Source organism: Melospiza melodia, chromosome 3, assembly GCF_035770615.1.
Source record: "Melospiza melodia melodia isolate bMelMel2 chromosome 3, bMelMel2.pri, whole genome shotgun sequence".
Taxonomy (NCBI): domain Eukaryota; kingdom Metazoa; phylum Chordata; class Aves; order Passeriformes; family Passerellidae; genus Melospiza; species Melospiza melodia.
Window position 1 is genome coordinate 60,687,801 of NC_086196.1, and position 14,601 is coordinate 60,702,401.

The 14,601-nt window shown below is 45.6% G+C and overlaps 1 protein-coding gene across 1 annotated transcript in view; it reads right to left on the bottom strand.

The window, feature by feature from the left end:
* MDGA1 (MAM domain containing glycosylphosphatidylinositol anchor 1) overlaps window positions 1–14,601 on the bottom strand; it is a 147,783-nt gene that overhangs the window by 52,235 nt on the left and 80,947 nt on the right. Inside the window, exon 9 of the mRNA XM_063152001.1 lies at window positions 3,709–3,978. Coding sequence (XP_063008071.1) covers window positions 3,709–3,978 — 270 coding nt within the window. The remainder of the gene's footprint in view (window positions 1–3,708; window positions 3,979–14,601) is intronic.

The window sequence follows — 14,601 nt, forward strand, 5'->3', positions numbered from 1 at the left end:
AAAAGAGGGAGGAAAGTAAAAGAGTGGGATCAAGGGGAACAGAAATTACAAAGAGACGTGGTGAGAGTGGAGGAGCTCCACTCACCCAGCTTATCGACCTGCCTCTAACACAAGTAAAGGTGTCCCTGGACACCTTTACTTTGCACAAATGTGCCACTGTTTTCTGTGAATCACTACTGCTTTCAGAGCCTAAACTGCTGGGAGGATTAGCAGCCCTGCCACACCAGTGGGACATGACCAGCACCTGAGAAGGTGGGAACAACTCCAGTTCTCCAGCTGGAACCAGCTCTAATCTTTTCTCTCTTGCTTTGTAGTTTAGATTGAAGTAACAGCTTTAAACTGGCATTTCTCCCGTTTCATCTGCTGCTTTACAGAGACTCCTGCTAACAAACCCCGAGGAAAGATCATTTGGCCAGTAGGTCATAGGAAAAGTGTTATTTATCACACAGAGACCATGGCATTAAAAAGGAGACCTTGCTCCTTTTGCATCTCCCCTGCCTTGGCAACACAGTGCTCCAGCCTCTTTGTAACACAACAGTCAACTCGGCAGCAAAGAGGACACTGACCTCAGCCTGGGTAAAAGCAGTGGGAGCTTTGGCAGGGGCGGAGATGTCTTTTTCAAACCCACGTCTCTCCTTAAAAAAAAAGTGCAGCTGGAGAAGGGAAACACAGAAGGAAAGAAGTACCAGAGAGAAAACGAGCAGTTCAGAGAAGAAGGGAGTACCTGTCATTTGCCCAGCAGTTTCTGTCCTGAATCACGACCAAACAGAATGTGAAGGCTCCTGCCATGCAGCCCAGCAGCTGGAGGACTAATGCACAGGGAGCACAGGTCTTACCCACAACTGGTTTTGCCCTATTTGAAATCACAATCATTTCACCCAATGAACTTCAATTTTTGCCAGGTCCCGTCCTGAGCCAGGAAGGAGTTGGACCTGAATGAAAGACAAGTTTCTGGGTTCAGCTCCAGTCTGAACCAGCAGAGACCAGAAAGATGTCTGGTTAGCAAGGGATGCTGGAGAGCAGAACAGGAATAAACACCACCTCCTCAGGAGGTCTGCTGCGCCCTTCCACTTGAATCACCGGCCCTGCCATTCTGTGTGGTTATAATTAGGCTCGACAGGATTCAATGTTTATTTTTTATGAACTCAGATGTATAATATTGATATTTATTTCCAAGTCCTTTTTCTCTTATTATTTTTATTGACTTGAATTTTGCGCAAGCAAGAAGTTCAGAACCACCTCAGAGACTAATTGCTGCTTATTCAACTTGTATTGACTATGGAAGTCAAGCTTTATAATGGATTTTGGAATAAAATCAGAACTGATGATAATCATCATCTTGCATGATATTAATTCATTATTAATTGATTACAAGATAGAAATAGAAGTTAGAAAAAACAGGTGCTTTTTGATAGAATTGCGCATATCAAAATACTTACAGAACTTCCTTCTGGAAGCTTTTACTACTGCTGGAAACTTTTGTCTTTTGCTTACAGCTGATGGGAAAAGCTGAAGATTATCCATGTCTCTCTTTGAGGCTCTTCTGTGCTTGTGGCCAGTGAGGGAGCAGATCATGAACAGCAGGGGCTGCCCTGATAACTTCCTCAAGAGGAATGGGTTGGATGTTTCACTATCCTTCCAAAACATTTTGGAAAGCTAATAACTCATCCATAGAATAAAATAATCCTATCCTGGTCATACATGTACTGTATTTTCAGTGCACCTGAACACCCCAAAGTCAAAAATTAGGCACTTTCTGTCACATAGGAAGGTTTTAGTATTTTTTTCCACAGAGAAGAAACAAAACCAAAACGAGACCATGCCACTTTCTCTCTTCAAATAGGAAGGCTGTGGCTGATGGGAATTAAAACTCCAGCAATCCTGAGTCCAAGTAGAGCAGTCTAGTCACTGGAATATTTTTCAGGTTGCTCTACAGGCTCAGAAGGCCTAATTAATTTGTAACTGTCCAGGACACAGGCAGAGATATCTGGAGTTGAACAGCTACAATCAGATATCAACGTCTTGGAAAAGGAGAAGGGATGCAGGAAAAATAAAGGCTTGCTGCTTTCCTGATCAGTGTCTCTAGGCATGAATCCTGCTTTCTGCTGAGGGGATCTTATCTGAGGCACAGCATGGCACACGGGGTGCCAAGGAGTACGTGTTGCTGCCACCAGCAAGAAATTCCTGGGAGCATTCCCAGGCTTGACAGGGATGCAGTTTTCTGTGATGGCTCATAGAGGGATTTGGTTTGCTGTCACTTAGTGATGTGAGAGTTACAAGCATATGAAAAGGGTAGAGAGGGAAGGGGCCAAAGCTTTCAAGCAAAACTCACTGCAAGACAAATGCCAGGAAATCTTAAGGAGTGAGAGCAAGATCCTGAAAAGGGACCCAAATAGTAGAAGTAGTTTGGGTTTCCCCGTTTCTGTAAGCATCCCAGAGTTACAGCATACCTGAGCTTTCCCAAACCCTAGGAAAGGCCTGCTTCAAAATCAGGCCTCTTTGGATGTCACTCATTCTCATTTTTTCAACCCAGGCTTGAAAAGTATTATAAATTGGCCCTGGACTCAAACCTGAGTATTTGGACTGAATTTATTGCTCATTAAGGCAACTTCATGGGAGAGCTCTTCTAGAAAATTGTGCCCAAGTCAGTTGTGGGGTCATGGGAAAAGCAGATTTAATGATCAGCTGGAGAGGCCAGGTCAGATGTGCAGTTTTAGATGCTATAAGTCTGCCATCCCTCTGTGCAGATGCAGGTGCTGCAGAAGAGCCCTGTTACAGGGGATGATGGATTCAAAGAAAACTGTGAGCAGCAAATCTACTGTGTACTACTGACCATTCCCAGCTCACGTTTTTCTAGAAAGCACTGTATGATACAAACAGACAGGAGTCATAGGGAAGGCATGGGAATACATAATACAGGTTTTGTTTCTTTCTTTTTGTTTCTTTCCTTGCTTTTAAAGAGGAAATCAGATGGTTTGAAGCCTCTTGGAGGGATGTACAGAGCTTTTCACTTCCCCTTGGTCAATACTTATCGATGATAGAGGTTGTCAAAGCTTCAAAGTTGATTGTGGCCTTGAGTTTAAGTCCTGTAAGTGATCAAACGCTGCTAAAATCTAACAGGGGTGAGCACTTAGTTGCTCCAGGTCCATCTGCCTGAATGATGGAGACAGATCTCCCTGCTGGCTTATGGAAAATTATTCCTCTTGAACAGAATGCGGGGCACACAGGAAGCAATAAAGGCATTGTAGTGGCACCAGTTTATGAAGAGCAAGCTTCCCATGACTGTGGTATTCACATTCTCTGAACAGAGAGAGACATAATTCTCTCTCCCAGGATTTTTCATGGGAAAGGCAGTGAGAAGCTCAGAGAAGAAGAGAAAACAATTCTTATCTCTACTTGCTGCTCCTGTTGTTTGGCACATGTGGAATGTGTTATGGAGATTGTTTCCTGAAGGTGATGGTTTGGATTGATTGGCCAATTAGGTCAAAGCTGTGTTGTGGCTGTCTCTAGATAGTCTCGGGGTTTTGTTGAGAATCTCTTTAGCATAGTTATAGTATAGTATTAGTGTAATATAATATAGCTTAATAAAGCAATTGTTTGGCCTCCTGAATCATGGAGCCAGAGCACATTATTCCCTGGCTGGGGGTCCCCTGCATCAATACATGACTCCATCCAACAGCTTGCTCTGATGTGCATCCTGTGACTTACCAGACACCTGGAAGAGGCAGGTGGAGACCCCCACGTCATTGGAGATGCTGCACTCGTAGTTCCCGCTGGTCTCCCGGCTGACGCTGTCCACCCTGAGCTCCGAGTAGTCCTGCTGCTCTGCCAGGGGCTGCGCCAGGAGGCTCCCGTTGAAGCGCCAGACGGAGGTGGCCACCTTCATGGGGCTGCCCTTGAGCATGGTGCAGCGCAGGGTGACGCCGTGCCCCATGCCCTGCCGCACGTCCTGGAAGGCTGGCTCCACCACGGGCGGGACTGGAGACCCAACAGAGCAACACACAGGCATGCATCAGGGAGCAGCTGCCTCACCCAGCACGGCCACCCTGAGCACCTCTGACAAGACAGGTACCCATGATTTCCAAGGGGCTGGAGCCAGGATCCATCACACCAAAAGCAAAAGTTGTCTGACATTCCCTTCTGACTGGGCTGGGGCCACATTCTACCTCTCTCCCACTTATGAGGCAGGGGTAACCTTTAGCAGCAAGCACTCATCCCACATTGAGCACTGCTTGGAGGAGTTTCCAAGCTCTGCTCTCTCAGGTGAGAACTGCAGCACCAGCAGCTGCATCACAGCTTGGATTCAATCCTCAGATCTAACCAGAACGACTGGTCCTGTAATACAGCACAAAATGCACTCCCTGAGCAGGCAGGTAAGTTCCCAAGCAGTCATTTCTTCTTGTCAATATTTGGCAGGGTTATCAAGGACACTGTGTTTAGATGGAGGGATCTGCACCGGCTCTCCCCACGGACCTGAAAAGGTTTTGGAGGGCCCCTCCCAAACACATCGATACAACACATCACAGACTGGCTACAGGGACTCTGGGTCCTATTTTTATCTCTAGCAACAATTCCCTGATGTTGGGAGGTGAGTCACATCTATCCATGTCAGCTTCTCTGCCAGTAGTGTGAGAATGGGAATGGTGATGTGTGCTCATCTCCTCAGCAAAGGGAGACTACTATGTCTTTTGCAGTTTTTTAGCACTTGTAAAAATTTATGGGAATCTCATGATTTGGGCATGGTTGAGGCACAGCAAGGAGAAAGTCGGATTGGTACTGTTTGGGTTATTCCTTATTTAACGCAATGAGAAAGGACTTAAATCCCCACTGTCTCTGATAGACATGTTTCACTTGCAATAAACTCTTAATTAAAACATTAAAGTGTGGGAATAAACAGAAGCTCTCCATCTAAAATGAGAAAAGCATCCTGAAAACAAAACAGCTGTTAGCCTGAATGTAAGAGGGAGAACTGATTTATAGCAGTTTCAGCACAATCATCGCTGACCTTCTCCAGGTTCAAAGCAAGTGCTCTTCCACAGTTTCTATGCCCTAGAGATCCACAGAGCATCTGCCTCCTCTAAAGGCCCACAGAGTTGCCAAGCACAGCCCGGCCCAAAAACATGCAACACCCAGCATCTGCAGTGCCCCAGACACGGGTGCACCAACAACCATGGGTCCCTCTGCATCCCTGCTGCCCTCAAAAGAGTCTCCTCCCATAGCCTGACCCCAGCAAGACCCAACAGCTCTGTAACACCAGTGACATCTCTATCTTCACCACAGATGAAGGTGCTGCATGCACTGTCCCACATGTGGGCACGCAGTGTCCCATCTCCAGAGGGCACAAATGCATCTGTGGGTATCCCGTGTACAACCATCCCCATCATCCCCTCCACCTGGCAGCCTTTGTTTGATGTGGCTGATTGCCTTCCAGGTACCTGTTCTCAGCTCTGTCTTTGGGCCCTTTGCTGTGCTTAGGTGGATTAAAAGCAGCCCTGCCTGAGCTGGGGCTGCCGTGCTGAGCGGCACGGTCAGCTCATTAGGGAAGGCTTTCCTGGGGATGTGTCTCTGCCAGTGCTTCGAGTGCTGACTTGCCTTTGGCTCGCACGTCTCCCACCTCACAGTGAGAATTATGTGAGAAGTTGTTTGATTAGACCTAGTGCCGTGCATGTATCATCTCCATCCCTAGCTGCTATCCCATTTCTTCAGTCACATCTGATCCTTAATTGAAGCCAGTGGGGTCTCACATTATAATCTAGGCCAGCTGGTGATATAGGGAAAAGAAAGAGAAAAAGGGGATAGAAGAGAAAAAAGAAGACTCAAAAAAATGGCACAGCCACTTCAGATGTACTCAGAGCAGTCTGTCTCCTGAGGAGGAGAGAGAGGGGTTGGAAAGCAGCTTCCCTCACTGAATCTAACTGTGCCAGGTATGGGGCTGGGACAGAGGAAAAGGTCTGAAACTGGACAATGTGCCACCTGCAAGGACATGCTGCAAGGAAAGTGCCCTCCTGGGCCTCACTGTGGGAGTGTCTGGGCTGGTAAAGGGTCACAGAGAAACAGGGCTGGGATGCTCCAGAGGCTTCCTTAGGTCACTGGAACACCAGGGCAGCCAAGGATGCAGAAGATATTTAGTCTTCTTCAGCTGGAAAATGGGATTTACTTGATTTGCACTGGGACAGGCTCCAGGACTATGTTACCATCTTGCAAAGAGTGTCTATCAATTAAAAATTGATTATATTTTCTCCTCTTGTCTCTTGCACTAGAAAACACGCAATGAATATTAACTCTCCAGGTAGTCCTGGAGTTCCTGGGTTTTCTGGAGAGAGAGCTGAAGCAGGTTATCCCATCACTACAAAGTATGGAGAACTACACCAGGGGTCAGTTATTCCCCAAGGTTCCCAATGGATATGAAAACAAAGGAAGGTCAACAGCAATTACAGAGCCAGACATCAGTTCTGGCCTCCAATGCCTACTGGGGAGCTCACACTTGTTCAAGGAGGTTAAGCACAAAAGGCAGACTCACCACAAAGGCAGGGGTTCAGTCCATAAAACCTGACTGCTAACAACACAGCCTTTTCTGTTTCTGCTCTTTTTCTCTAGCTTAAAGGCAAAAGAAAGCTTGTTTAAATGAGCTGGTGCTGCTACTCCCCAGAACTGGGAACTGAACAGCTCCAGTAACCCTGACATGGGGGGCTGTCTTGAAGGAGAGACCTGTGACATCAGCCCTGCACAGACACCTTTAGGGAGCTGCAAAAAGGATAGCGATTTTCAAGGTGCTTCTTACACTCACAGGGAAGCAGATTTCTGCTGGCTATAAGGAAGTTGTATTTGGCTATTCTGGCTTGCTAAGCTGCTATGATGCTCTTTAAGTTTTTAGCCCAGTTCCAAAGGTGAGTCCTCATCCAGAGACTCCTCAAATTCCTTCCTGTATCTCCCTTGAAATCCAGCACCGGTATCAGAAGTGCACTTTTAAGTAGCTTCCACATGGCAGGCAGCAAGTTGCTAGGCTTCCAGAAGGTAAAAAAACCCTCTGTGCACATAGAGAACTTCAGGATAGCTTGGCAAGAAACACAGCAAACAATTATAGACAATTACTGTTCTCTCTCAGCACACAGCTTAACTCTAGAAGAGCTTGCTGGCAACAGCAGTGATGAAAGGGGTAAAGAGGCAGTGTTGAAGTGAGGGTCCTTCACCAGCCTTGTTGAGATGCTGCTGCTGCAGAACACAAGGCAGGGTGCTCTGTCTTTGCAGCAGAATTAGCTGGTTAGGAGCGATTCCAGTGAGCCAAACACAGGCAACCTACTCCAGGCACCCTAAAGCAAAGCTGGCTGCAGGCAGCTCCTCCTGTGAGCCAGAGCAGATGCTCTGCACCCAAGGGCTGGTGAGCTAACGTGGCTCACAGTGAGGAAGGGCAGCGGAGAGGGAAGTACAACAGCGAGATGTCAAGCACCAAGGAGTGCTGCTTTGTGTCCCAATAGCCTCTTATTTTCTTAGCTTTACTGCAAATAACCAAAACAGAAATGCTGATCCTGCTAGGTGAGTCAGAAGTGTCTTCTCACAGTTTATAGTTATAGCTGCTTGGTTTAAGTCTGTTTTAGTTTTAGCCTTGAGAAAAGGTAAAACTAAACTGGGGATTTTTCTTACAAGAGCTCAATGGAGAGACCACAGTGTCTCCTTTCACTGTCACTGTGCTGTCCTGCTTGGGCATAGCACAGCAAGGGATACTTGGCCTTTGCAATGCTCTCAGATTGCTGCAGGTTCCCATCAAATTCAGATGCCCTCCAGAAGGCAGGGATGTTTCTTTCCCCAGTGATGAAGTCAGAGCATCCCAGGATAGCAGAGATGCACTTTGAAGCTTTTTACTCGTGGGATAAATAGAGAGAAAAAAAATTCCCTTAAATTAGAAACTGGCAATGTTGTCATGAGGCTGCTCAATCCAGTATGGATGAAAGGCAAAGAAAGGCTCCTGTTGAAAAGGACTTATGCATAGAAATCAGTGACAAGCTTAAAGACAAACCAGGATCTGCAGAACAGGGGAGCATTGAGTGAACGGACATCACACAAACTGTTCAGGCAATAGTTGAGAAGGTTGAACATCCCAGACATCACAGGACAGCATGCAAGACACATGCAAATTCTGCTTCCCCACTGCATTTTGGTAACAGTGAAGAGCATAACCTGACTAAATCTCAAATGCTGGCTTGTTTTGGAAAGGTTGTCAGAGCTAGGCAGCTCTCTCATAATCTGCTTTCTGACACTCAAGCAGCCCTGTCCCCCATGTAGCCATGTACAGCTGACAACAGCCATCTCTGTGGGTGGTGAGCTGCCAGCATTGTACCACCAGTGTCTGCAGCTGCCATGGGCTGCTATTTTGCTACAGGAATTTACTTCCTGTAGCAAAAAATTCTTATTTTGCTACAGGAATTTACTTCCCACAACACCTCCTCTGCTGCAGAGACCACCACAGCACAGCAATGTCATGGGGAAAAGGAGAGGCATGAAGAGAAAGATGTCCTAATCAAGGTCACACACACACAGATCAGACAAAAGCAGCGCAGGAGTCCTTCATCCTTGCTTTCACTATACCTTGCACATTGGGACCCATATCCTGGTCCTTCCACTCTTAGCCCAGTCTTCCCTGTCTGTGAGAAACACCCTCTCCTCTATCCTCCAGAACCAGTCTTTAATTTTTTATTTAAATCTAGACAGTGCAGTATGTGACACGAGTGATGAAAATAGCAGGCTGTGCTGGATTAGAAAGCTGCTTAATTTCAGCAGCTCTCATCCCACCCTACCCACTGACTACCTCAAAGCTTAGCCGTGCATCACAGCACCAGTGGGACTCCTCACTTTGGTCTGCACCATGTCCCTTGGTGAGACCCAGCTGACCACCCATTTGTAGGACTAACATTGCAAACAACACACAGATAACCTGGCATGAAAGACTGCACAGAGTGGTTAGTTACAGTTCTTAGCTGTGTCTCGTTATCTGAAGAAGCTAATGACAACAGGGAGTCGTTTTTCTCTAGACAGCAAATCAGCACAGGCAGCTATTTGGACCTTTTGAGACCTATATGAGTCTATCCAGCATCCATTTAATTTCTTACAGGTATCCTTTTGCAGACTGCTGGATGCAGTCTTCCTTAATCTTCTCTAGGCAACCAAAGCAACCTCAGCAAAGGATGCCTCCCTTTTCCAACCCCCAATCCATAACCTGGGGCAAGAAAGATATCACAGACAGCAAAGATGCTGCAACCCTTTTCTCCCAGCAGGAAGAAAATTCCATGGTTTCAACTCTAGGAGAGACCAGAACTCTCTACCTGAACAAAAGGGAAGCTCTTTTATTGTCACAGGGCTTGGAAATCACAACTGAGCAATTCTGTTCCTTGCAACTGCACCTACACCCCATACCCTAGGAACACACATTAGGCACCAACAGTTTTCCATGTGGAGACAAATATCCAACCCATATTTACAAGCCCAGTCTCATATGCTTGTTTAATATATAATTGAGTAGTTTGAAGAAGGGAGATACAGGAAGGCTTACTCAACCTATTTCAGCTAAAAGCCAAATCTCATTCTTTTATCTTATATGGCTTTTGCCTTTGCACTTCAGTCTCTCCATACATGAAGAGATAAAACGTGGATTTTGCATAGTGCTTGAAAGCCAAGTTGCAAATATTGTTATTTCAAAGAAAACAAATTTGTTTGAGTGAATTTTCTGCTAGACAAGTGAGTGCAGGGTCTGAAGAGGCAGGGCTCAGAGAATGCTTAGTTCTGTGCTAGTTGACTGCTCTTAAAAGAAGAGCAAATTAAATGTATTCACTACCAGCTTTTCTGCTTTCCTCTTCCCTGAACTTTCCAAGCCAATTAGCTCAAACAGTCTTCACCTATTAATAAAGAGGGATTTACTAAAGGATTTCCTCTTCTGCTTGATGAACTATGCTGGTTAAGACATGAGACCCCTTGCTTGCTTTACAGAATGCTTTGAAGAAAGTCCATCCTGGGTGGGAATTTCCAGACCTTTAGCCTCACAGATAGGCCTCCTCAAAAAAAGATCTGTCCCAGACATGCTGGAATGCCACTCAGACTCACTGCCCAATTAATTCACACTAACAAGATGCTACAAAGACAAGTATTCTTCTGCAGTGTAAAGCCACCCCATTCCCATGCCTCACTTACCTTCCAGTGTCTCATTTTAAAACAGTGCACTTCCCTAACTGAAAAAGATAAGTAGAAAAAGATGCTGCATGGACAGAAAACACATGCACATTTAGCTGCTAAGCCTTCCCCCACCCATACACCACCCAACCAGCCAAGCTGTTCACTGGAGAAATACAGAGGATGAGAGTGGACATTTCAAAACTAATACCCCAAAGTACTTCCAGACCAATGGCATAACCCCAAACTTAGATTTTTTTTTTCCACAGATTAACATGAAAATATTATCTCTAGCTCACAACCAAGTTTGATAATTATAACATGGTGAAGCAACATGACAGCCAGTGTGGATCTGCCCAGCCTTCATTCTCCTGCCCACACACATACCCACAAGAGGAGAGCCCTCCCATGTGTAGCAGTGCCAGACCACCAATGCTTCACTCAGGTTCTGCAAGTCTTCCACAAGATAACAAGGTGTCACCTCATACCCATGCATCTGTTATTAAATGCCTCTGTTTAACAAATCGGGCTGGCAGTGACACGCCACTCCCAACAGTGTATAAATAGTTTAGATGCAAACATTCACTAACAGCCAACCAATGATATTCTTTGCCCAAAAGCATCCTATATGCATTAACTTTTGGCAGAGAAACAGTTATCTTACTATTCAATAATTCATAGGTGAGCTACTCAGCTGGGCAGTTCTGGGAATAAAGCAACTCATTGCCAGTGCAAACTAAGGAAAAGAATAAAAACCCAAAACCAACCCCACAAAAAAGAATAAATGAGATTTTTCCAAAGCAAAGAATCCACATCTTTCCTCTTACTTCAGAGTTTATCAGTAATTTTTCTTACCATCTAACCTAATTCCCTTGCTGCAGTTTAAGCCTACTGCAAGTCCTCCCCATAGATGTTTTCATGTCCTAGTAATCAACTCTGTACTATCCCCAGGGTGTAAAGAAGGGAAAATAGAGGGAAAACAGCTAATCTATGAAGTTCATCATCCTAGTACAGGCCCTCCACATTCCTGAGAAAGATTTGGAACAACTGGGAAAGGACTGATAACCTCCCCTCCCCAAGTTTGACAGCAAAGCTGGTGCTAGCTGAAGCAGGATTTTAAAGCCCAAATTTATCACATTCATTGAAACACTCATCTTAGGAATGCTACCTTCTTCCAAGGCTGTTAAGTGAGAGGGACATCTCCAGAGGATGACTCAGATGGCAGGAATTCCTAGCTGGCATACGAGCCTCTGTCCTGCACATGCACAGGGATCTTAAGGTGATGCCAGCCCTCCCAGCTCTGCTAGGTGGGATGAATGCAGAGTGAAGGAAATGCATTGATGTGGCCAGTGCCCCCCTTCCCCATGAACCTCTCACGAGCTCCCAGTGCCCCTTGTTTGATGAGCTGATCAGTAAGCTGAGTCTAACACACACCTGAAACCCAGGCAGTGTATCCTGCTCTTGGACAGGAGACACCTCCTGTGCTCCAAGTGCTGCGTGCCACAGCAGAGCTCACCTGGGCAGGAAAACAGGCACAAGCCTGCACATTCCCCATAGCAAACACACTGAGAAATCTCTGGACTCCAGGGAACGTCCAATTAGTGCCACCACCGGGGCTCCTGTCCAGAGAATGCAGCTGCCTCCTACAAGGAATTGTCTGAATTCCCCCTTGTCTCCTGGAGGCGAGAGCACCCCCAACCAGAGCAGCAACTGGGCAGAGGTGACTGCTGCCTCCAAGCATCAATCCAATAGCTCCTGTTCCATTGCCAGCTGCCATAACAATTCAATTACTTCCATATATTTACACCCCTTTAATAAAAGAACTGAAATTTAAAAGCAGGGAGGCTGCAGGAGAAAAGTACCTCTGAGGACTGCAATCCTGTCAAAATAGAGAAGAGCCCCTGCCTTAGAAATGCAGTTATTGTCAGGGCTGCAGGGCATGAGAGTCTTCTGCTCACAGCTGGACCACAGCATTACCTCATCTTCTGTTTTCAGTTTGAAAACTTAAATTGAGACCACAAGACAATCCCTCCACAGCTGCTTTCCAAACAGGCAGGCAAAGTGAGAGGCAGCACAGTCAGAATCAGAAACATTGATTAAGAAATCAGACCTACTTTAATGTTGGTGAGGTGGGACCAGAGCTGGAAAGGGAAGAGATCCAAGTCAGAAAGAGCCCAGTAGGGGAAGGAAGGCCATCCAAAGCAATTAATATAATCAAATACTAACCAGCACTCCTTAATATGTTTACTTTGAAATCTTTGTTCACAGTAATAAACAAAAAGGACCAGGAAGACTTAATACAGGGGTTCACCATTTATCTACAGAGTGGAAAGAAGACAAGCTTCCCCACACAAAACAGGCTGTTCCTCAGCTTCTCCTTCAGGCCTAGTGGGGAATTTGGACCAAGGATGAAGAATTCTGTGTAGAGCGATGCTCAGTTCTCCATCACTTCTCCATCTGCTACCTCAGAGTTCTGCTGCCAGTTGTTTAATATCCTGCTCTACAAACTGCCATCATTACCCCACCTTTCCACCCTTCACCCTTGATTGGTCTTGATTCATCTGAGGAAGATGACGACAATTACAACATAACTGTTCAGAAAGAGGCTGAAAGGATGCTCAAACTAAAAGATTTATGGCAAACACTCAGGCTCATAGATGAAACAGCTGAGGTCAACAGATATCAAAGCAATTTTTCCCATAAGAATTAATGTAACAAGGGGGGCAGTGCATACAGGAACTCAAGAAATGCATGCAATTTAAAAACAGGGGATCAGTATATATAGAAAAGAGAAAGGAGAGGCAAGAACATTTTTTACTGTAAGCATTTTTACTGTCATTCTCTGGATGGTTACCACTTCATCATTGTCATCATCATTTTCGGATGAATCAAGGTAGATAAAATCAATCACGGGCAAAGAATGGAAAAATGAGGATGGGTTCAGGAGGTCTTCAGATGAAATGGCTGAGGTCTTTCAGAATGGTGACTGACTTCAAAAAGCCAGCTGCCAAACAGACACAATCTCTGCCATCTGTACATCCTGTTTTTCCCCTCCATCCTTCACACCATCACCTGCATACATTTAAAAGGTGTGACATCCATAAGGACCTTTGCCCAACTCCTCTTCTATTAATTAATTACTAAAAAAATACTTTATCTGTCCTATTAGTAGTGTAATAGTTTTTCATGAACGTACCTTCAACAGATTGTTGGTTACAGAGAATCATCTCCCTGTGCTTTATTCCAAAAGATGCTGCCTGCCTTTGGAGGCAGCAGAGGATCTGGCAGTCCCATTTCTTCAGGAATGGGTAATATCACCCACCTCAGAGAACTATATGGACTCAAGCTGTAGAGGACTTACTCCTGCATTGGGAACTCTCTGTTTTCTCTTGATGCTGGCTCCATGTTTCCCAAGGCACAGCAGCCCTGCTGCTGAAGTAGGTGCAGCCCTGTAGCCCCTGTCTGTCCCTGCAGGAGGGAGACCACTTTCACTTCTGAACTCACAGGTGCTGTGGGCTCCCAGGAATCCCTTTTCAGGGCTTGGGGTCTCTTCTGCAGCAGAAGGCACAGAAAGGAGGCCAGTGAGAGAGCTGGCAACCATTCAAGGACAGCAGCCTGCTCCTCAACCTCCCCATCTGGCTATCGGCTCTGTCCCATCTCCTCTGGACTTGGATCAGGAGAGCAAAGTTTATTAACAGTCTCATTCACAGGATAAATCTGATCTGACATTCGATTTTCTATGGCTGACCTCAAATTGGGCCAGTACAGCAGAACTCTTTGGATGAGCAGCATTCCTGGAATGTAGGCCTATCTCCTACATTCACTTCTTTGTGTTGGCCAAGGAGAGCTTCAGCTCCAGCCAAAGTGAAATACAGGACAAGTGGGAAGGACAACCTATTTCTTCTTCCAATTCTTGGATTTTGGTCCAACACATAAAGATCTGAAATTGGTTCCATTCGTTTTCATTATTCTCATTCTCAAGACTCTTGAGACACAAAAGTTAAGGCTGTTACCTTCCTCATTCTGACTCACTGCATCAAGATCTGAAAGTGGATCCTGGCCTGAGTCAATCCACCAATAATCATCATTCTGAGGGGTTGCACCAGCACACACTGCAGCACAGCATCCTGCTCCTTCTGCCCTCTCTGTAATAAATAATAACGCCTCCCAGAATCAGCTATCCCAGGTAAAAAGGACATTTTAAACCGGCTTCGGCAACATTTGCTGAGACATCCCACTGTAGTAGGCAGGACTTAAATATAATTCGGCATACAGTTTTGGAAAGAACATGCGTGGACTTAAATCTGGAAATACTTGTGGCTAAATCTGTGATACAAGCCAGAGAAGTAGGAAAGACAGCCTAAGTCTGTTTTTAAGACTCTGGCTAGGTCTATGTACCCTGATCTGAATTCATCAGTACAAAAATGGTAGACTAACAACGGA